Source organism: Stenella coeruleoalba (assembly GCF_951394435.1).
Source record: "Stenella coeruleoalba genome assembly, chromosome: X".
Classification (NCBI taxonomy): Eukaryota; Metazoa; Chordata; class Mammalia; order Artiodactyla; family Delphinidae; genus Stenella; species Stenella coeruleoalba.
The window spans coordinates 25,295,702-25,320,181 of NC_137152.1; the positions used below are offsets into that span (position 1 = coordinate 25,295,702).

At 37.7% G+C, this 24,480-nt stretch overlaps 1 protein-coding gene across 18 annotated transcripts in view; it reads left to right on the forward strand.

Annotated features, from left to right (window-relative positions):
• Positions 1 to 24,480, forward strand: part of DMD (dystrophin) — a 2,843,071-nt gene that overhangs the window by 2,071,364 nt on the left and 747,227 nt on the right. For all 18 annotated transcript variants that reach the window (XM_079909736.1, XM_079909735.1, XM_079909718.1 and 15 more), the window contains one exon: positions 22,080 to 22,181. In XM_079909736.1, the coding sequence (XP_079765862.1) occupies positions 22,080 to 22,181 (102 nt within the window). The remainder of the gene's footprint in view (positions 1 to 22,079; positions 22,182 to 24,480) is intronic.

Genomic DNA, 24,480 nt, shown 5'->3' on the forward strand with positions numbered 1-24,480 from the left:
CATCTGTAAGGCTGGGCATCCTGTAAGCCAGGTACTAGGCCAGCTTTCCCAAGAGGGCTTTGTAAAAGGCCTTCCATAAAATTAACTATGGTTTTCTAAAACTGTCTGGTCATATCTGATTCTATGACACCATTCTTAAATATGACAGTCCAGTCAAAGCCTTGGTTATATAATCAGTTTTCTCAATTATGTCCTGTTACATAAAGGACAGATTCTTATTGAACCTATGCAAATAAATATATTGCCATGAAAATAAGAATACTTGATAAGAGTTTGAGTTCTGGAGGGATCAGGCAGGGAGAAAAGATAAATGTTTCATTTCTCTCCACAGAAATGTAATCTACTAAATTACTATGAGTTATAGATAGGATAAGTAAAAAGAAAAAGGAGTTCTTAATGTTAAGAAAACGGAACATGAAAGCATCAACCATATTCCCAAAAGAACCCTAATCAAATCATCCTTCATCAGTTCATTCAGTTCTATGTAATTGATTCTTGTTTTACTTGATCTCGGGTTAGCAGTTTCCTAAAACCCATTAGCTTCTCCACTAGAGTTCTGGAAATCCTGAGTCAGTCCAGTGGTATGGTCACAAAGTTATTTAAACAAAGCTCTCAGAAGCCTGTGCCCTAGAGTACCTGGTGTAGTCCTTTCCAAGAGTTTAGGAGATAGTCCCTTTTTCTTGAAGATAGGCATTCTGGCCTGTAACTGACAAGAAGCGCTTTCAGGGAAGCCTCCGAATAAAACAACAGATATCTGTAAATGACAGAAGGCTTCAAATAATCATGGTTAAAGATCTGATGAAAGTTCATTTGACAAGGAAATGTTATTTTTGTGGCACACACCATTTTAATGTAATAACTGAAGTTACTACTGATAACATTATACTGTCATTGTCTAATATTAGGCAGAGCAGCACCAGGTTATACCATGAACAGCAAGGGCATTAACACATTTCTAGGAACTTCATATAAGTACTGTAATATTTATATTAATAACATTTGATCCATAACCTAGGGATACATTACATGCAACTCAACATATCACATAAACCTAATTATTCTTAATCTAGTTTTGGAAGGTGAGAGAACAAATCCTTTGAGATTTTCAAGGCAGCTTGAGATCAAGATTTCATTTAGGATTTGATTTGTGGACGGCAAAATGTCAAAGGTTGTCAAATATGTGAAAAGGTTTGAATACTTGGTGAAATAGGATCATGGGTCACCAAAACGATGCTTAACTACCTATTTAACCAAAGTGACAATAAAAGATTTCAGAAATAAATATAGGAGGTGATATGATTGTACAAGACTTTGGCTCTTTCAAAAGCGCGATGCCTCGATTCTCTTAAATAATCAAGGACGTGATAAAATCTACACAAAGCACAGGGAATTATTCTCATAAGACAGAGAATCATTGCTGCCTAGGTGGAGTACTCAAAAGGTAAAGAAAAACCTTTTACGATCTCTTATTAGGAACAGACCAATAATCCAAGAAAACTTTGTCATTTTAATAAAGAGAAGATTAAATTCTAGTTTTGCATTAGTATACTGTTGATACTAAAAATCATCTTTTAAAAGCTTTAAAGATATATCCATCCAATCATAGCCAGCTTTGACCACATAACATAAAATTCCTTTTCCACAAAACTACAGCTTTCTGTGTCTGTTCAGATTTTGTCCTACATTTCTTCTCTTTTCCCTTCTGGAACAAGCAGTCATTTTACCTTAGGACAACATTACTCCCTTCTTGCTTAACAAAAACGCATGCTACATAGCTGGCATACAATGTATACAAAGTTGTTTATCTTGGACGTTGTTGTTTCTAGAGATTTTATTTATGTATACTGATTAATAGCTTTTAACCATTAGTAAATTTTATTTTACAGAGAAAACCAGAAAGCAAATAAATTTGAACTGTCACATGCTAGCATTTTGTAGCAGACTAGCAAATGTTATGAAAATAAAAATAGGTTACCTGCTCAATAGGGCTAAAACTTCCCACCAGTAATTGTGGGAGGAGATTTTTTAAGATTTCCTTTGGACTTAATATGTAATCTTGTGGGAGCTGTGGACTAAAATTTTGGGCGAGTGACTGAAGTTATGCCAAGGGGCTACCTGGGGTGTCTCCAGAGCCAATCTGAGTGTATTAAATATCTAGTTTGTCTCTAAGTAGACTTTTCAGCTTCAGGTAGTTACTTCTGGGGTTCCTATATCCCTTGAGAGCGGCCTGTGGGGGCGGGGAGCATAAAGCTTAAGTGACTAAAAGGAGTTGGGGAGGTGGAGTGGCAAGTGAAAAGCCTGACAGGGGTGGACAGAGGGCTGGACAATTAAAGGGAGCTGAAGGGAAGATTGAAGGTGGTAAAAGGAGAACACAACAGTGGAGATGATGGGAAGGGAGAGGTCTTAGATGAGCCAGTTTAGGGAGATCCTAGGTTTTCCAAAGAGGCCAATTGAAAATTCCAGATTATCTTTGGTAAAATCACACCAACAAGGAGAGAAGCGGACAGCTCCATAATAGTAGCCTTCAGAGAAGGAGAATCAGAAGACTGAGAATTTCCCCTGGAGAAGGGAGGAACCGCAGTAATGGCAACAAAGAAAGAAAACCCAAACGAGATCTCTACAGAGAAAGACTACTCTAAGTACCAGAGAACTGAAGCTCAACCGAATGAGATCTCATTGAGAATTTTCTGTGGTCTAAGCCAATGGTAGCTTTCACACAAATAAGCCTGGGACTCTAACCCAGCCTCAAGAGTATACCCAGAATCCTAAGAATCACAATGTGTCCTTACCATGCTTCCAAAGATTATCATCTTTGGAAGCACTGGATTCTGAGTTGGACTGATCAGTGGATCCCCAGTCAATCAGTCAGGAGTGTGGATAGTTCACAAGATCAGCTTTTCAGAGGTTAATGTCATCTAGTTCATTGTTTGGAGTGAGATAATTCAAGTTCAGATAGTTACTCCCTTAGATAGACATGTACTAGCTCATGTTAAATTGAAGAATATATCTGATTTAGTTTACTTTTATTTTTGAAGGACTAGTGTTGGGAAGGTGAGGCACAGGGAAGAGGACACTGACCTCTTAGCCTAATAATCTTCTAATCCTCTTTCTTAGGAAATAAAAAAGTTTCAGTGTTTTCTATTAGGTATGAAAATATTTCTATGGAATGTGTATTGAAAAACAGTGGGTGAAAGCTATTTGACAAAAAGACAATATTCTCATTCACTATGCAGCTAGACAGAGGTTTTTTTGAAAATTTAAAACTCCTCTGAGCTTAGGTTGGTTCTGGGCGAGAGTATAATTCTGGCTCTGATAAAATCTTGAAGATTGTTGAGGTTTGTGGGTACCATATTTGAGTGAAATTAGGCATCAACTTTTCTCTTCGAACACTGGGCAATCAGAATTCTTCCTCTTACTTTCCACCCCCTCTACTCAATTCCAAAATCCATCGCTGAGTTGAAGTAGCATGATAATGGGGAGAGAAACAAAAGACCCAAGTTCGAATCCCAGCTCGGACACTTATTGGCTTTATGACATTGTTTAACTCACTTACCCTTCTTAACCTGACTTTCCTGTTCATTAAAAAATGAAAAACACGAGCCGATTTCCCTGGGACACTATTGGATTAAGGTAACACTGAGGTGGGAACACATTTTCCTAAGGCAATAGAAAAAAGACAGTGAATGGGAACTCTCCTTTTGTAGCTGGAATTTTGACAAGAGCCCTTAAAAAGAAAAATCAGGCTTGCAAAATACCCCCTCTTTCAAAAGAAATCAGCAAGTTGCTACCAGAAAACCACTCCAAAAACGACTGTAGATAGTCATGAGAGTTTCATCATTCACCAAACCGAATTGCCTATATAAGGAGAAGAATATAAACTTGAAAAGAGTTTCTTGAATTGAGAATTTCTGGAATGGAGAATTCAAGTAAGACTGACAATTTATTGGCCAAGAAGAAGCAGGTGTGGCTTTTACTGTTCTCTTCCTTATGAGGGAGGGGAGGAGGTCAAACCTCCCTGGCAAGGCAAGGAGGAGGGCTCCAAGCAGACCTCTGTTACAGTGGTATTCAGACGATTCTGCTTGTAGACCTCTAAAAATAGTTTAGAAAACTGAGTATCTGCTAGGACGTTTTAAAGTTGACATCCATTTCCTCCCTTGGCATATTGCAAATATTGACACTTAAGAAGTGTTACATTACTCTTTTGAGTGGATCCAGTGGAATCCAAATACCATAGCAATATGATATCTACCATCACCCACTTTAAAAAAAAATACACAGGGGCTTCCCTGGTGGCACAGTGGTTGAGAGTCCGCCTGCCGATGCAGGGGACACGGGTTCGTGCCCCGGTCCGGGAAGATCCCACAAGCCGCAGGGCAGCTGGGCCCGTGAGCCATGGCCGCTGAGCCTGCGCGTCCGGAGCCTGTGCTCCGCAACGGGAGAGGCCACAGCAGTGAGAGGCCCGCGTACCGCAAAAAAAAAAAATACACAAAACAAGGTCATCATTAATAATTAGAAGTTTCCTATCAGTCCTCTTTCTTCTTTAAATCATATTTCCAGTCCACTTCCCCAAAGAGTTGTATCCTAATGTAATACATATTTATGCTATGAAGTCTTTGATTAACCATTCTGTCATACTTCTGTATGACAAATACACCCATGTGGTTTTAAATTCAATTTTTAAAACAATTTTCTGTGACTATAAGCTTCTCAGTATTTTTTAAAATCCTTTAGATTGAGTTATAGCTACAGTCATTAAGAATAAAGATACCTAGTAATAACCAAATTGCCTAAATATATGTAACTTGATAAATAATTATTACACATACCCAGTAGATTTTTGGAAATTAATCTATGAATGAGATGGCTGAGTAAGTGTATGATGGTACCTTGATTAAAGGAGGATTTCAGTCATTAATATTTTGAATTCTGTTTCAATTTGGTGTAAATGTGTCTTAGGTAAAATACACTATTGAGATACATCAGTTTGTAAAGTTGGAGGACGATCATTAACTAAAAAGTAGGAATGGTAACTGGAATGATGTATGTACCACAAGAACAAACCCAGACAAATCCCTTGTAGAAGCTGAGAATCTGGAAACGGCTTCCACGAGCACCATCTATGCTCATATATCCCTAGGAAAGTCTTTGTATCCCTCCAGGGGCACACCCCAGTTTGAAGATTGCCACTGTAGGAGAGGTTGACATTCTGTGAGAAGGGGAGAAGGGCAACATAGACCCTGGCTGGACACTTGTTAAACTGTCAAAACACCACCAAGTTTTATCTTTTTTTTTTTCTTCCACCAAGTTTATCTTACCACAGTCCATGGCCTTCTATAACTTCATCTACATTGTGAAAACAAATTTCTCAACTAGATTGAATCCTAAGACAGAGCCCTTTATCCCATCGGTAGAAACCTCCCTCTATTTTGTCATCAATTCCACCGTCAATTTCCTTTGGCAATTGTTCAGTTAGTTACCAAACTCTAATTGCTTTATTTCGTACCCAGTTCATATTGCCCCATTTCGTCCAAAAATGGTCATTTGGAGATTTTATCAAATATATTGCTGAAATGCACATGAACTTTATTTTCCTGTATCCCTGATCAGCCTCTCTAAGGAAAGAAAAACATGAGACTAAGCTAATGAAATTTTCATTCAGCTAACTAACCATTTATTGATTAACTACAGTATCCTCCTATGTTAAGGTGGCCCTCACTCTCAATTTGCTTAGAGATGAGTTGGTATATAAATATACCTCAGTGTACTAAATGCAATCAATGCAGAAGCATTTACAATGCAGTGTGGTGAGTACACTTATAGGATGTTGTGATAGCCCAGAAGAATGATACCGAACCCAGTGGGGGTATTATTTAGAGCACAGCTACGAAGTGTGGTTCCCTAGACCAGCAGCAGCATCACCTAGAAGCTTATTAGAAATGTAAATCCTTGGGCCTCTCCGTACACCTCTTGAATCAAAATAGATGTGAGTGAAGATCAAGAAACTGTTTTAACAAGCCCTCCAAAAGATGCTTTCACTTGCTAAAGTTTGGGAAGCTCTGGTCCCAAGACAGGCTCCTGGAAGATGTAATGTCTGAACTGGATCTTTAAAAGATGAGTAGGAATTGATAAAGTGAAATGTGTGTGAGGGAAAGGAAAAGCGTTCCAGAGAGAAGAGGCAATAAGAACCAAGATATGAAGTGATTAATGGCACGAAGTATGGGAAGAAAAATAAATACAACGATGTTGTAAGCCCAGTTTGGGTGAGGCTTGTATGCCACTGAGGAACTTAGACATTATCTTCGAGAGATGTGGGAGCTATTAAAGTTTGACTGGCAAACTCAAATTTGAGGAGTGTCAGACCAAAAAAGGAAGAGCAGTCAGGAGATGATTGAGGTAGTTGAGGAGCAACATGGTCCTGGATGAGGACTTTGGTAGTAGGAATGAAGAGGAGGAGATAATTTAAAGAACTGTATTTCAAATTATTGCTGGTGACCCATTGCTAAGTCATGAAATCAACGTAATAAATAAGGTAGTGTGTGGCCCAATAGAATATAATCACATTGTCGTATTGTATTTATTGCATGTGGTATGGGTATTTTGTAAAACTTATTTTTGTTTACATATTTCATTTTTGTTTCTAATTTTGAGAGAATCTGCATGGTCCTTTTATACAAAATGACTTAGTACTCTGTCAGTAAGTTCATACTGGGTTATTTATTATAAGGTTGAAAATGAATTCATCCTTCAAGACAGATTTTAAAAGAGTAAATCATTTTCTTTATTGAAAAAATAATACTTTCTTGTGGTACAAAATTCAAATCCTCCCTTGAATCTCCATCTTTCATCCACTCAGTTTCTCTCCCCATAGGTGCCAAGGTTATCAGTTTCTTCAATAGCACTCCAAGGATAAGACATGAGTGTGTGTTTATGTATATATTCTTTCCTTCTCCTGTCTTCTTTAAAAAAGAAAGACACACGCACAAAGAAAACCAAACAATTGGTAGGATACTATAAACACTGTTTCTGAATAGTGTTTTTTCCCACTTAATGATATATACTGACAATTATTTTCCATATTAGCACTTTAAGAATGTTCTCATTTTTGCAGTTGAATACTATTGTATTCTAAGGATGTACCACAACTCATTTGACCAACGTTCCAATTAATGAACATTTAGTTGGTTTTCAAGTTTTGCTCCTGCAACAATATGACAGTGTATAACTTTATGCTCATGTCATCTCTCACATTGCTAGTATCCCCATAGGTTAAGTTCCTAGCAGTAAAATGACTAGGTCAAAATGGCATTTGTTATTTTAGTAAATATGGCCAAATTGCTCTTCATAGAGCACTCCCATCAGTAATATGAAGGAGTTTTTTCCCGGACACCTTTGCCAACTCATTGTCATCAACCTTTTTGATCTTTGCTAAGCAAGAAAAAATGACATCTCATTGTCATTTTAATTTGCATTCTTTTGCGTGAGGATGAACTTTTTTCAGAATCACAAAATGTTTCAGTCATTTGTAATTTCCTTTTCTGTGCACTGTTTGTTACATTCATTTCCAATGTTTTCCCCTATAGGTTATTGGTCTTTTTCTTATTAATACAAATACAGTTTACAACTTGAAGTTTTAAAAAAAAATGTTTTTTTAACAAGGATTTTAATGAATTTTCCTTATGACAAATAGATTCTAGTCTGGAGGTTGTAACCTGAAAGTATTAAAACAAACCTTTGAATTGCATAGGAATGGGTCTTTGCCCTTTTTGGCAAACAATCCTGTACAGAATCTCAATGTGATGACAAATGATAGAGTAAGTACAGATTTAATTTTCTCAAAAAATTTGGAACTGGTGTGTAAATATTTGCCTTCTCTGTGTATCAGTCTAGCTATACGTAATGGCTATGACAGGGTTTGTCTTTTTAAAGCACTTGTGTCAACTGTCTCCCATTCTTTCAAAATATTTCATTAACTGAAGAAGGCTTGTAGGTTCTTCCTGCGTTGCATTTTCTAACCAAATCTTAAATAACTAGTTAGAAGCTTAAAATTTTATTCCCACACCTTATTTTTCCTTTAGAAAATAAAAACTGCACTTTTCCACTCTTCCAGACCACCCATCGTGGTTTGCTGTTTGACTTGCCGGTCTCATTAGTGTCCTGAGATGTAATTTATCTAGATCAAGAGAGTCAATTCTGAGCAGCTGGGGACTTTCTAATCTCTTTACCCATCTTGGGCACCAGTTCCCTCTCATAGCTGTTTGTTTTATTCTTTGCAGTCAGAATATCATCCCTCTTTACATACAGAAACAAACCCAATAGGAATTAAAGGGTTCCCACTTCTATTTTCCATTCACTAATATTATACCATCTTCTCCAAAAGCAGACCTATCCTTTCCTTGATCATTCTGTTGGTCAAATATACCTTTAAAAGCCATTTAGTCACCCTCAACCATTTTTATACTTTGTTAAAATCATGCTTTTATTGCACTACAGTTTTAATTTTTTACTTACCAGTCTTCCATTCTCCGTTAAGAGCAAGTTTACATAATGATACATTGGAGTAGGTTATGTGAGAACATTTGAAACAGTGTTAGCATTAGTTTTTTAATTTCCCTCAGAAGAAAGCTCTGCCCTGCACGTGGATACCATCCCTTTCTCAGTATGTGTGAAGGAGAAATATGGGACCACTTCTAACAGTTTTCAAACAACTTCTGTTTAAGTGAATGAATGAACCACCTGGTTTACCAACTGTATTGCCCAAGGGATGGGTTTGATTGGCAGACAGAATGCAGGGTGGAAACAATGGATGTTAAATGAGGAAGGTTTTGAACTTGCAAGTTACCACCTTTGGTGGCAGTGAGTGTTTGTAGAAAATAACAGGCTGGATTTTCAGATACTTTCAGAAATGCTGTGCACTTGCCTTTTGCAGTACTCAAAAAGTACCATTTTTCTGATCATGGCTTAAAAAAAAAAATACAACCGCCTTTCTTGCTTCTCTGTCTCAATCGGACTTCCCTGGTGGCACAATGGTTAAGAATCCGCCTGCCAATGCAGGGGACACGGATTCGAGCCCTGGTCCAGGAAGATCCCACATGCCACGGAGCAACTAAGCCCGTGCGCCACAACTATTGAGCCTACGCTCTAGAGCCCACGAGCCACAACTACTGAGCCCGTGTGCTGCAACTACAGAAGCCCACGTGCCTAGAGCCCGTGTTCTGCAACAAGAGAAGCCACCGCAATGAGAAGCCCACGCACTGCAACGAAGAGTAGCCCCGGCTCACCGCCACTAGAGAAAGCCCACGCGCAGCAACGAAGACCCAATGCGGCCAAAAATAAACAAATATTTTTTTAAAAAAAGCTATATCCATGAAGCTGTTTATTCATAAAGCTGTATCACTGAAAGGTAAATGTTATATCCATAAGTATAGAAATGAATTAAAATTCCAGGCTTAACACTTACCCAGTCCCAATTCTAGTATGCGCCACGTAGAGCCATGCTTCTCAAACCCTAATGTAGGCGGAATAACCTGAGAACCTTTGTCACGTGCAGTTCCTTGGTGATACTGACGCCACTGGTCTGGGAACTACACTTTGAGAAACATCGTGATGGATTCTTAAGTAGGCAAATAGTCATAAATATAATAAATATGCAGGAGGAGACGTATAGATATGTCTTGGGGGTCAGATACTGACTCACACAGATGCAACGTCTTTATTTATTCATCACTGACCTGCATAAGCTTCCCCCATGTTGGGTAGTGAGAAAAAAGGATCTCATTCTGAAACAAATTACCAGTCTCTTTATATGTGTTGGTATTACTTGGGTAACTCGCCAGTCTTTCAGATTCCTTTAACCTTCTGCTCCTAAGATGGCACATGGATCGGCAGGTGAGAGAAAATTACATGACCTACAGGCCTCAGTGCTGGTCTCTGTACTCTCCTTGACCCTCTCGTCTCTGTTCCAGTGCCCCTTGTGTGCCTGGTGAGTGTGTCTACCCTACTGCCTTCATGGCTGGGAACTTGTATTTTCATCAGGAAATGCCATGCTCTGCTTATCTAACTCTATTGGTTGCTAAAGGAATCCTTAAATCTGTGAGTTACCACAGAAGAATACTTAAAATTCTAAATACGTAATTATGATACCTCTAAAAGCAAGTATGACTATTGTTATGGGTAAGGATGACTGCCAAGAAGTTACAGCAACGTAAGGCCACTCGTACTTTTCTGAGGGGGGAGGGTGTGGACTTGGTGTTTACAGATAGAATATTGTATCAGGTGCTGTGGGGGAAGACAAAAGCGAGAGAAGCTATGGCCATAATCTTTGTGAGTTTATTTTAAAAGGGGAGGAAAAAGGCAAATGCACAGAAAAATCGTTTAACACTAACGACACTTTAAGAAATACTTATTTTAAGTAAAGCTGTTTTACTGTTCATTTGCCATCTCATAAACTTATACCAATTTAAACTTCCACTCATATTTAAGAGTTTAAAAAACTACTGAAATGACTGATGGACATTAATTTAAAGATAAATACCTCTAATGAAATTCTATAGCATTCTAAAAATAGTGCTTTAAGGAATGCCATGGCAATATTTCCTCTTGAATATACAATTCTGTATCCTGAGATTTCACTTATTATATTAATTTCTGTGTCATTGAGAATAGGTGTAAATTATAAATCTAATTAACAAATACAATTCTAGGTTGTATATTAAAAGTACTCCTCTCATCTAAGAGACAAAATTAGCTGATGTTACTACATTCTTTAGTCAGTTATACATGACTTAGCAATTACCTTCGTATTCCAAATACTTCCAAATTACCACCTATCTTCTGTTCTCCTTTTCATGTATTTCTCTCATTCTTCCTGGCTATCCTTCAGAAAGTAGCATTAGTATAACCAGGCGTATTCATTTACGTGTTGGAAAAGAAATATGTGTATATATTATGTATGGAGTTACACATATTATGGAGGATACCAAATACTTCAATATATATCTGATATACATATTTTGAAAAAGAAACACCTTAGTTGTAAATTAACTACTTAAATTATCACCCAGTGTAAATGCATTTCATTTGCTCTGTAATTTTGAAACAATATACATTAGAAACTGAGAGTTTGCATGCCCAATACTTCTGATGCCACAACTTCCAATTTCTGAATACTTCATTGCCTCCTCTGGAAATAATGAATATTTAGCAATTACTCATCATAAGAAGGCACAATGTGTATAGTTAATAAAAGCAGCCATAATTATTTTACTTGGACTATTTTAATAATAGTTTTAAGATTAAAAAACTCAAGATGCATTTATAATAATAACTGATTTTATAACATGCTAGTCATTCCAATGAAATTGATTTTCTTGAAATTAATAATTCTCTCAAGCGTTCAAAAGGCAAAATATGGAAGCACTCACAAGAAAGTATAGGATATAACTAAAATTCTACTTATTGACCCATGAAATTACAAAGCCATGTGTGCATACTTTTAATTTTCAGGACTTTCTGAGAGCACTTTTGTGAATAGCAGGTAGAGAAAATATGGATAGATAAGCATCTCTGTCTTTTACATTATTTGTAGTAGATGATAAGAAATATAAAATTAATAATTCATGGTAACATTGATTATAATATATCGTCTAGTATTAGCATAGTAATAGGTATTAGTGATTTACATAATTAGAGAGATAACACAAATACAAAATTAGGCACACATACATATACATTCCTATGCTTCACTCAAAACTAGACGAATGTCATCTGAGATTATATCATGCATATGACATTATAGCTGAAGTCAGATTTATTAGAGACAGCATTATTCTTTTATTGTCTTTAATATCTTCAATGAGTCAGTTATGAATAGAAACATTAAGTTTAACTTATGACTAAGTTAAATAGAATTTTGGACACCATATAAAGTAAGAACAATGATTTAAAGTGCCTTTAGGATAGAGAAGTAATCTGTTAAAAAGTATTTCTTATTTGAATAGGAACAAAACAATAGGGTTATGAGATTCCATATGAGTAATCATTAGGTTGTTTCCAATTTTTCGCTAACGTGAACAGTGCTGAAAGAACATTCTTTGTAGGTCTCCTCATAAACCATGTGACAATACCTAGAAGTAGAACTGCTGGCTCATCAGAATATTCATATCTTTATTATGTATCATAAATTGCTTTCCACAGCAACAGGAAATGGAACGAATGTATTACATTAATTTGCATATCGGTGGTTGAACAGTTTTTCATGTTTCTTGGCCATTCAGATTTTTCTATCCATGAGTTGGCTCTTCACATTCTTGGCCCCATTTTCTGTTAGATTGTTTGGTTTCTCTTACAGATGATATGAGTTCTCTGTATATTCTGGATTCTAGCAGTTATATGAATCTAACATACAGGTCCATAGTTCCTTACCCAAAACCTTATCATTGACTTTACAGGAGACCAATGAAATATGCTCCCCTTGCTGGAATGGTAGAAATCATAGAAAGTTGCAAGACTATAAAAACTAAGTACGGCAGAGTAATTGAAGACCTAGGGCCCAAGATGAAAGCTAACGTGTTGTGGGAACCAAAGAAGGGGCTTTAGTCCATCATGTGTTATTTTCCTTCTTTTCAGAAACCTTCATGTTTGCTTTGTTTTCTATACATGTTTAAGGAAAAGCTGTTTAGAAGAGAAATCTCGGATGTTTTTGTTGCTGTTTTTTTTTAAATACAAGCTTATTTCAGCAACTCATTTGATTCTTTGAGTTTACAAGTTATTGAAGAATTTAGAAAGAGTTGTTTTATATAATGACTATAATTTTGGTACAACACTTAACAGTAAAAACAAAGCATCTTTAATATTTTTTGAAGTGTATGTCAGTCATGAAGTCAGAATTGAATTGCTCTTTGCTTTCAATGAAAATTTTCCTAACTGCTGTTTTATATTTTAAAAAGAAACTTCTAGTGTTTAATAATACTTACTTTTTAAGGACTATGTCCATTTACCATATGGATGATAATTTAGGGTTGTGCCATATCAGTTAGAAATAATGCAAATACCATTAGCCAAGGTGAATGTACAAAGAAAGGACAAGATGATGCAGAGACCTGGAAAAATTACTTTGTTATATATATGTCTCTCCATTCTGAAGAATCCGCTGTGTTCCTTAATCCCTTTGGGTTATTTAAAGCGATGTTCTGAGGAACAATTCAGCTGGAAGGGAAACATGCGATTATGGTTAGAGTTCATCAGAACCACATTCAAATGTGGTTTAAGAGTCATAGTGTGCATAGTAGTGCATCTGAAAAGAAATACATAAACATCTGGTGTTGCAAACAGTGCTCCATATAAGAAAAAGGAAAAAGGAAAGAAAGGTGTTCATATGAAATCATACTATTTCATGTATACTGGAAATGTAGACCATGAGTAGATAGACATTCTTTCATTTGTTCATTCACACATTCAGTAATTCAGTGGTTCTCAATTAGTGGTGATTTATTCTCCAGGGGAATTCGTCAACGTCTGAAGATATTCTTGGTTGGCACATCCGGGGAAGGAGGAAGTGCCACTGGCATCTTGTGAACAGTGACCAAGTGTGCTGTAAAATATCCCACAATACACCGGGCAGCTGCCTGCAACAAATAATTACCCAGACCAAAATGTCAGTAGTGCTGAGGTTGAGAAACCCTGATTTAAACTAAAATTACACATTAATCAAAACTACTTTATTCTGGTTCTAAACCCTGTGATTCATCAAATAAAATCTTGTATATTTGTACCATACTTAATATAACCTATAGTATAGTAAATAAGTATTCAGGATATGCATCAGACAGACCAGGGTTCAAATCTCACATCCACTATTTGTTAGCTTGTGCCTTAAGCGAGTTTCTTAACCTCTCGTGACTGCAGTTTTCTAATCTGAAAAATGATAATAATGTCCGCTGAACGGCTCTGCAGTGCAGATTGAATGAGATTACTTAAAATGATTAATGTTAAGTGCATAGCAGAGTGTTTATACTTGGTAAGTTCTCAATAAATGGTAGCAGTTAGTATTACCTTTGCATATACTAAATCATTTGATCCTGACCTACTATGAATATCCTGGTCACATACCATATTTCATTGTTTCTAAGACACCATTGATTAGAATATGCATCGTTATTTTATCTGTCACTAAGGAAAAGGTGCTGCCAAGTAGACTATGGCATCCCATCATTTGTAAAACGTATCCCAATTCAGAGCAGTGTATTTGTGGAAATAAAATGTGGGTCTTAGAAATGATTCTTGTCAAGCCCGTCAGTGAGTCTTCTTATGTGCAGCTGAACAAGGCTAGCATTAACCACATGCAGCTTTAAATTCGCTTAGAAGCTACAGGAACAGAAGCACAGCTTCCCAGGAAGGCGGGATCAGGCATCTCTCTTCAGTGGGCTTAGAATACACAGCAGTTTGTACAACATTCACCGAGCCATCCAAGAGCTACTCTCTTTGCAGCACCTGCACGCTCTCAGATGATAGTTCAAGTAAAAAGAAAGCAGACTCACACAGTGGTGCTGGGTCATCCCTGGCCTAGAAGCTTCATGGGTCCCAGAAGCTAACGTCTTATAACACAGACAGAGTTTCCAAGATCCTTGAAAGGTACATGCTCAATTACAAGAGTTACTGCGCTCAGGAGATCCCCAAAACTATCACTTTCCCTTACACATTTGTAGTTCAAATGTAGAACTCCTAAGCCAGGTGTAATTTACCAGTCTTTTTTTTTTGCAGAAGCAATGCTGCCTACTAACACATTTGACATTCCAATTTTATCGGGTTTCCAGGGAAAATACAGCTAGAAAGTTCTTTGAAGGTCAAAGTCTGATGCAGAGGGGAAAAAGTTGTTTTTAACCCTGTATCCACAATAATCTCTCTCACTTTCATCCATTTTATAATTAAAGATACTGAAATTAGAGAATTTAAGTAACTTGCCCCAGCTCAGGATTTAATAAGCCTAGAACTCACATGTTCTTATCCGTAGTCTGATTACTTCCAAGAACACTGTAATACATCAAAGCAGGTGTCAGCAAACTATAGTCCAAGGGCCAAATTCAGTCCACTCTGTCTTTTTGTAAATAGTTATTGAAACACAGCCACGCTCACTTGTTTGCATATTGTCTATGGTTGCTTTTACATGATAGTGGCAGACTCCAGGTATGACAGGAACCGTATGACCCACGCCTAAAATATTTGTTGAGCCCTCTCTAAAGTATAACTATAAATTGTTTGACTACGTCTATGTGTCTATATAAGGATGTAAAAGGCAAAATGTCACTTGTGTTTTATCTTTAAAAATATAATTTTTCTGTGTACCTGAAGGTTTTTAGAGTCACAAATGCCAATCCTAACCATTTCTCTCGATCAGCCGTTGGCTAACTTTTTCTGCAAAGGGCCAAATAGCAAGGGTTTTAGAATATGTTTTAGGATTTATGGGCCATATGGTCTTTATTGCAATTAGTCAATTCATGCCACGGTTGGAGTTTAGATAACCAGGCTGAAGAGCCCACACTCGTCACCACTAAGGACTCAGGAACATAGTAAAACCTGGAGAGCACCAGTTTCAATGAATGAGACTGCTTCAAGCAGTGTCCTGTGCTATTAAACCAGATCAGAGATTTAGTCCTCATTTAAGAACTGTATGTATAAAGATTTTTGGAGTAAGTACATTGGGTTTCAGCAAGCAAGTACTTCCCTCCAAGCAATGTAGATTTAACAAACCCCCTTGGGAGTCTGCTCATAATTACTGTCTATTCTCTGCATTCTTTCAGTCTAATCTTAACACAGCAGCCAGAATGATGTTAAAAAATAAGTCAGATCATATCACTCCTCTGCTGAAAACCCTCCTGTGCCTCGTAATATCACTCAGAGTAACAGCCCAAGTCCTCACATAATTGCCCTGCAGGACCTACCCTCCCCGATCTCTCTGGCTTGCTTCCCTTGCTCGGTAGACTTCTCTTACCCTGGCTTCCTTATACTTGCATTGATCATGCCAGACACACACCTGCCACAGGGCCTTTGCACTTGCTGTTGCCCTCGCATGGATTGTTCTTCCCTGAAATACTGCTTGATTCACTCCCTCAGTCCCTCCTAATGTTTTCTCAAATGTCACCTTCTCAGTGAGGCTTTTCCCCTGGAGGCACTTTCTCAAATGTCCACCTCCCACGTTCCCTTAGCTCACACATACACCTCCTATCCCCACTTGATGCTTTGCTCTGTTTTGTTTTGTTTTCACTTTAGCACTTTTCATCCTTGGATGTGCCATAATTTATATTTTATCGTCCATGGTTCCCATTAGAATGTAAACTTCACAAGAACAGAAAAATTTTGTCTGTTTTATTGACTGTGATATATCCAGTATCAAAATAGTATTTAGAACATAATAGGTGCTCTTATATTCAGTATATATTTACTGAATGAATTGATTAGTATGCTGGGGAGGGTTGGGTAAGATTTCGTTTGCCAAAGGCATTCTACCGCCAAAAGGACTTTGAAACCCCATCTTTATGAATGGAGGGCTTCTACAAGTGGCTTCTGGATATCAGTCTCATTACCTGATGGTCACACCTATGTCCTCTCTTTGGTTGGCCTTGAATATTCCAAGTGTGTACCTTAATAGATTCTATCTTCTTAGCTTCAGAACACTTGCCACTTTAAAAATCAATATGGCATTATATTTTGTATATTTGACCAGATTATTTTTGAAATCCATAAATCTCTAAATCAGAAGAAAACCTCCCTTTGGTGGGCTGCCCTTGATTAGCTCAGAATGGAAAGAGAGAACCTGTCATTCTTTGTCAATCAGCTTGGCACGTACTTGACAGGCTGCAGTTACAGTGAAGGAGAGTCGTGTTGCTGTGGTCTAGCAAACCTAATTGTAGATAAATAAAAGAATAGTCACTCAGCATGAGGGAAAAGAGAAACTCAGCTGCACAATGTTGTGTTTTTCCATCCATCAGCCTTCATTTGTCAGAGTCTGCTGACAATCTAAGCCAGAGAAGTCAGGCTCTAACACAATATTGATTCCATTTCATTTTTCGTTTCTTGCCACCCTTTTTAGCAAACAGTTTGTATATGGAATGAGAGACAGTGCAGTCAATATATGTGACTAGAGCCCATTTATTTTAAAGGCTTACTTTGTTTTTTCTCCCCAGAAAGCCATATATTTGTTTGCTTGTTTCACTATAACATTGTAATTGTCAGCTCTTGCTGCAGTAACAAATGACCCCCAAATCCCAGTGACTTGCAAGAACAAACATTGATCACTCATCCAGGTGTCTGCAGATCAGTGGCAGCTTTACTCTACGCTATGGGTCAAGTTCAGATTTTCTCATCCTAGGCTGTGGATCTGCTCCAAATGTCTTCTCATTCCAGAACCCAGGCTGAAAGAGCAGCTTCTTTATGATACATTATTCTCTCATGGTGGAAGGCAGGAACTAGAGGTACTAGCAAATCCTGAATTGCCTTTAAAGACCTAGCTCAGAGCTGTCATGCAGTCATGTCTGCCCACAGTCCATTGACCTAAGTGAGGCATGTGGTAAAGCCCAAAGTCAACGGGGAAGAGAGTGTATTCACCCGCCCTTTTTATGTTGTGATATATATTTTTATGTATATATACACTTATATATATATATACATACATATTGATATATTCTAAGGTTAGCAATAAGTAAAATGATAGAAATATAAATAAATTTAAAATAATAAAGGAAAACAAGGCAAAATGTAGCTCTCTTATATTATCCTTAGCACCAAATTTCTAGTTTAAAAAAAAAAGTGTGCAATCAGTTTAATATTGAGTTAGAAATACAGTAGTCAATGAATAAATTCTTAGAGAATGTGAGTTACGTTAATTTGCATATGAATTGTTACTTTCATCCTCAAAGGGGTTCAGTCTTTTTTACCACTAACCATTGCTTCGCTGCTCATCAGACCAACACCACCAGCAATATTAGTAATGCTGTCTAATAAGAAATAAGACTGAAGGTGCTTAGAGAGTTACTCCATTCTGAAAACCTATCAAGGCTGGATTTTTCTAAAGTACACTGCAGTATTCTCCTAGTATCGATGAAGGGTTATTCCTATTACCTATTTAATAAAAATTATATACTTAAAATTATGCATGAGATTTTAGTGAACTGTCAATACTATGTTGGAAAAAAAAAACTCTAGTTACATCATAAGGGTCTTAACTCCTGGTGTGCAATCTTATATTACAGGGGATATATTAAGAATAAGGCAGAGGGAAAAACTTAAATGGAAATGTTCTATTATTAGAAGTGAGATTTTTTTGGTTGAAATCCCATGAAGACTTTCTTGTCTGAATGTTCTTTGAAGTTGAACACTTCCTACTTACAAAAAACTGGCCACTATAATTAGCTGTGTTTCCATTTTAGTGGAGACCTCCTTCACCTTATCTTAAATCATATAAAGATGTGAGGCCATTTGTGAGATAAAAGATTTGCTCAAACCAATTCTCTGACCTGGATATCATCAGTTTGGCAATTGTAAACCCACAAAGAGACACCCTTGGAGCTTTTTAAAAGCTATGTAAGAATTTATTTTCCGGTGGGAAGAGGCAGGATTTCCTTTCATTTTTACACTGGAAGGATACTATAGAATGTATTGGAGTTAAAGAAGAGGGAAAAAATTAACATGATAGTAAGAGATGTGGCTGCCAGTTTTAGCACGTGCACACACACACACACACACACACACACACACACACGCTATGCTCAACAAAGGAGGGCTAAAGTGGAGGTTTAGTGATACACACTTCCCGGTAATAATATCAACTCTGCCATTTGCAAGCTACATGGCCTTGGACAATTGACTTAATCTCCCTCAGTTTTAGCATCTGCAAAATTAGATAATACCGTTTCTTTTTTTATAAATTTATTTATTTTTGGCTGTGTTGGGTCTTCATTGCTGTGCGCGGGCTTTCTCTAGTTGCGGCGAGCGGGGTCTGCTCTTCGGTGCGGTGCGCAGGCTTCTCTTGTTGTGGAGCATGGGCTCTAGGCGCGCGGGCTTCAGTAGTTGTGGCACGTGTGCTCTAGAGCACAGGCTCAGTAGTTGTGGCACACGGGCTTAGTTGCTCCATCCCAGAACAGGGATGGAACCCGTGTCTCCTGCATTGGCAGGTGTATTCTTAACCACTGCGCCACCAGGGAAGTCCCAGATAATACCCTTTTGGTAGGAGTGTAAGTATGAGGAAAAAATGTATGAAACATACAGTGTTTTGACATATGGTAAAGTCTTAGCAACTCTGGTTTGTTAACATTATTATAGTGACATAATCACTCTAGCAGTCACTCTAGCAGTTGGTTGATGTTTTCAGCACAGCTAATGATTTCAGCTTTTTCTTATCTCTGCATAGTCATGTGATTTGGCTGGGCTTTTTTGTTTGTTTGCTTGCTTTTCAATTTTTCCATGTCAAGTTTTAATTGCATGGAGGGATATCAAAATTTTTAAATTTGTCTCACACATACTTCCATTTTTTTCATGGTGATGATCAGCTTGTCATAGTGTATTTTTTCACACCAACTTAAGAAAACTATACTAAGAGACATTTTAAGGAAATTTAATTATATTTACTACAGTTGACCCTTCAAGCAATAAAATTCGACCCTCAATAAGTGACCTATCTTTTAACTAATAAATTCACACTACAAGTAAATGTAGTGAGGTAAATTGAAGAAATGTATCTTCAAAATGTTCTTTCTAAAGTAGTTTATCAAAGGTGCATATCATTAGATATCTAGTTCTCCAAAAAATTGCGAAGGGAAAGTACCCACAAAGAATTAAGAACTGAACATGATTTCTCTCACCCATTGCTCTATTTCTGTTAGACCGGGTGTAAATCTTATCCAGGTACTTAAACTCTCCATTATTTCATTAAAGGACGAAGAGATGGCAATAGTGTTGATGAAAGGACATGCTACTAGGAAACATTTCTATAAACGGAAGTGATGTGACTTTGTAGTGCTCATTCATCAGAGGGCTAAATCTAGGGCAAATTCAGTGGCCTGAAGAGGAAATATTTTACTTTCTGCAGTTGCAAAACATAGACATTTCACACGGCATGCCACCTTTTCCACAGTCCATCTAATAAGCACCACCTTAGAACTTGGAGCTCTAAGTAATATTGGGGCTGCTCTCATGTCAGCCTTGCTGCTGTTTCTGTTCGTTTGCCAGTGAAACTTTCATGAATTAAAATTTGTGTGTTTATTTCCTGAGGGACTTCCTTGTCATATCAAATGCAGTCTTTTAATCCTGGTTATTTGCCAGTGCCTTCTCAATAGTGGCATCGATTCTTTGTGATCTTTGGAACTCTTTATTTGCGATTGAAGACTAGGGGCAGGGAGAGAAAGGTGTTAGTGCTCGTCATCTACTGCATACCTGAAACAGTGGTAAAATTATAGACTATTTGTGCTCATTTTCTGAAGGTATAGAATTTACACTGGGTGTACTTATAAATCATTTTTAAAGGAAGAAGGAATTACCCAACCCTCACAAAGTACACTCCGATTTTGAACTTGTTACAATTTTGCAATTTTTTAAAAAAAAAAATCACATTTAGAACTTTTTATCATAAAGAGTAAATTGATACTTACAATTCTAGGTTTGTTCCAGAATTATTGTCTCTAAAGGTGATGTGTGTGTGTGTGTGTGTGTGTGTGTGTGTGTGTGGCACACGTACCCATTTAACACGTGGAGTTAGTCTTCATATTATGGACCCTTTTAACCAAAGTGCCTACCTCCCATTGCTATTTATTATAAGAACTGAAGAAATAATCCTTCTCAAGAGCATGCGATGAGCACTCACAAGTTACAGGACATCCTACTGTGCCATATAAGATTACGGTAATTTGGGTTCAGAGGACACCCTGCTCAGATGAGCTGAGAGAGGACAGGTACAAACACAGTGGATAAAGGAAACAGTGGCATGAAGACACGTATACACAGCAGTGCTGGGAGGCTACAGGGTAGGAGCGGGAGGAAGAGGGATATGTGTTAATCAGGAGTTGCCATCTGGGGAAGATTGCCAGGCCCTGACTGACGCCTGACATTGATTAATCGATACTCCATCCTAGTGTTTAACAAGTGTTACATCCAAAAAGTCTTCTGTAATATTTAACTTCACTTCCTTCAGCTTCAATTTACGCACGTTTCTTTTGTCCTCTCTTCAGGAGAGCAAGACAGCACCCAGTAGCAAAGCACTTTATATTCATATATCTGAAGAGGATGTTTTTTTCTTGTGTTGTGTTTTGTTTCGTTTTTTGGTCGTACGGTCATGCTTCAATCTTCTCCAGACTAAGGAAGAACACATTTTTAAAGATAATTTAATCATTCCTCAAAAAGCCTGTTTAATTTGACTGCTTAATAATTAATAAGCCTTGATACTGTGCTTGAAGTGTTTACTTTTTGGAAAGAAAGTTAATAATTTTGACAATGATGTGGAAAGATTTATTTGGTTTCTATTTCAAAATAAAATTTTGGAACCAGAGTCCCGAGAAGAATCCTATTAAAATAAGAGGTTTGTGGAGTACAATGCACATTAGGATTACTGAGATTATTGAAGCTAACAATAGTATTTATCCATATTAATCATATTCATGGATCATACTTCTCGTTATTGCATTCTACTTTTTGGAAAAATGTAAAGTGTCTCTGTTTCTATATGATAGTATTATGACATAACTCAAGAAGACTCGGGGTAAATTTTTTAAACTTTGGTGTGTTTCACAAAGACCTCCATTTCTTTTTTTTTTTTTTTTTTTTTTGGGACCAGCCGCTCCGCGGCATGTGGGATCCTCCCGGGCCGGGGCACGAACCCGTGTCCCCTGCCTCGGCAGGCGGACTCTCAACCACTGCGCCACCAGGGAAGCCCAAAGACCTCCATTTCTTTTCTCTGCACTGAAAACTACTTTGTGCCCCTATGTACTGTGCAGAAATTGATCTGCAATACATGTGGAGTCTCCAAGGGTATATTTAAATTTAGTAATTTTATTGCTAACTGTGAAGTTAATCTGCACTGTATGTGCTCTTTTCCCCAGGAAACTGAAGTAGCAGTTCAAGCTAAACAGCCGGATGTGGAAGAGATTTTGTCTAAAGGGCAGCATTTGTACAAGGAAAAACCAGCCACTCAGCCCGTGAAGGTAATGAAGCAACCTCTAGCAATATCCATTACCTCATAATGGGTTATGCTTCCCCTGTTGTACATTTGCCATTGACATGGTCTATTTATTATCGATGAAATAACTTGTAAAGAAATATTGGCCATCCTGCAATAGGAGAGGCAGAGCTATCTTTTTGATCAACATATCCTATTTATGTATTGTGATCTTAAGGCTATTAACGAGTCATTGCATTAAAGGACTCATTTCTGTCCTGGTGCGCTGCCATCAATACAAAAAGTACTCCCACCTTCAAGGTAGATTAAATTCTTTGAGGCTCTGTTGCTTCGCTTGCCAGCCTTGATGCTTTTCATATCATTTGGCTTAATTCAAATCAAGCTACTGCATCATACTGTCTGTCTCCAACAGCTGTAAAGAATCACAATATGGTCCATGACCTTTCTTTTCTCTGTTGCTCTTTCTTATGAAAGAGGAAAATCGGCATTCGGGCTTCAGTACTTTATTGGGTCAAGAATTTTTAGTGGAATGTCATGTAATTGCTTCTCTCTTCGATAAAAAGCTGGCCAGGGAGAAAGCTTTCGACTTCTTTCTTTTCCCCATGTGCATTTTGAAGTCTAGGACACATTTCTTCACAGGGCTGTTACATGAAGAGAGAAATGGGAAACCAGCTCAGTTTTCAAAAAATAGCTAATCAATGGCTTCCACTTGCTAATGCGAGTCCAGTGATAAATAGACGTTGGGTATAGGTCACCTTATTTTCTGTACCTGACCAAAATTATAATGGCTCCCATTATGATGAAGGTTCCCAAGAGCCTGTAATGGTGGCTGTTTATTGATCAGTCCTGGTTTCTCTGGCTACTGTTGCAGGCTGAGATTTAGTGGGCCTCATCCTCATGTTTAAAACTGCTCTAAAACAGTGCAGGTCAATAACCTCATTATACAGAGGTAGTTTGTCCTTGCAAATAACACTGCCATGACTTACACTGTGTCGCTTCATTTCTAGAAGCTTGTTTGTTTTCCTTACAGTTTACAAGGGGCTTTTTCTTAGGTAAATTTGAAGTTTCAGCCTAAACGCAATGTCCAAACACCAGGTGGTGAAAGGCACAGATTTCCTCTGTAGATATCGATAGACATTTATACAGGAATACATTGTCCCCACTCCTAACATCCCCCCAAAATAATTTGCATCCAGTGTAGGCCTGGTATGATAATTTTCATAAAGTAGCAATGTGTACAGTATTTAGATTGGAGAGCTAGAAAAGGTCCGGAAAGCAGCAAATTTCAGGGTTTCTTTTGATGCTCTAGAGAAAGCCAGTCCCCAAGCAGACAGCTTTCTCGATTAACAGAGTGACTTTCATAGCAGGCAATGCGACAGACCAATGGACCATTTTGTAGGTCTGTTCTGCCTACTCTTGTTTGATCCTCAAAGACTTTATGCAGGATTTGGCATAATTGTTACAGATTACAGACATGCATTTCAATTGGCTTTTGCTTTAGCGCCTTTATTAAAAAACAGAGGGAAAGCCTTAATTGAAAGTCAACCAGAAAATTTTTGTTTTCATTGTATGTAAACAATCCAGGCAGTTGAAGCTAATTTATCATACCCTCAACTCCTGGGCCACTGTGAGATCTAATTTCTATTGTAGCATTAGTGACATAAGAGGGGAATTACCTTTCTGAAGTGAAAGAGAAAGCAAGGAGGTGTTAACGTCCTTCACTTTCATATCCCTTGAAACGACTGTGTAGAGACAGCCCTCTTCTTTCTTTTCTCTTTCCCTCCTTCCCCATGTCCTCTCAAATCAGTTCATGGGGGAGAAGCACAGCTTAAGTGAAAACTCATTCCTCCTCTACCATTTACCCCTCAAGTTTGGGGAGGAATCACCGTATCAGGTTCACAGTGGCAAAAGGGCAAGATTGATTTGGGAGATCAGGAGTGTGGAGAAATAGATTCTTCACGTGCAGCTTTTGATAAGGGCCATGACCTTGGACACACTTGAAGATTAGCTGGGGCTTGTGGTAGCCTAAAACTCTAGAGGCTAAAAAACTACCTCATCGTTCAAAACCTGGAACCCAGCAATACAAGGTAGCAAGCTGTGGGGACTGTTTAAACCTCTGCATGGATCAAAACCTTCTTTTTAAAGATTAGGGATGATTTTTCTAAAGGGTGAGCCATTGCTCTGATAGTACATAAACAAAGCCTGTTTTAGACTTTGACTTCATATATCAAAATTTTAAAATTTTGCCCTTCCTAATGCCTTTCCTCCTTAACTTTGAGATTTCTGACTCCGTAATAGAAGGGAAAAGCGTACAAGTAGCCTGC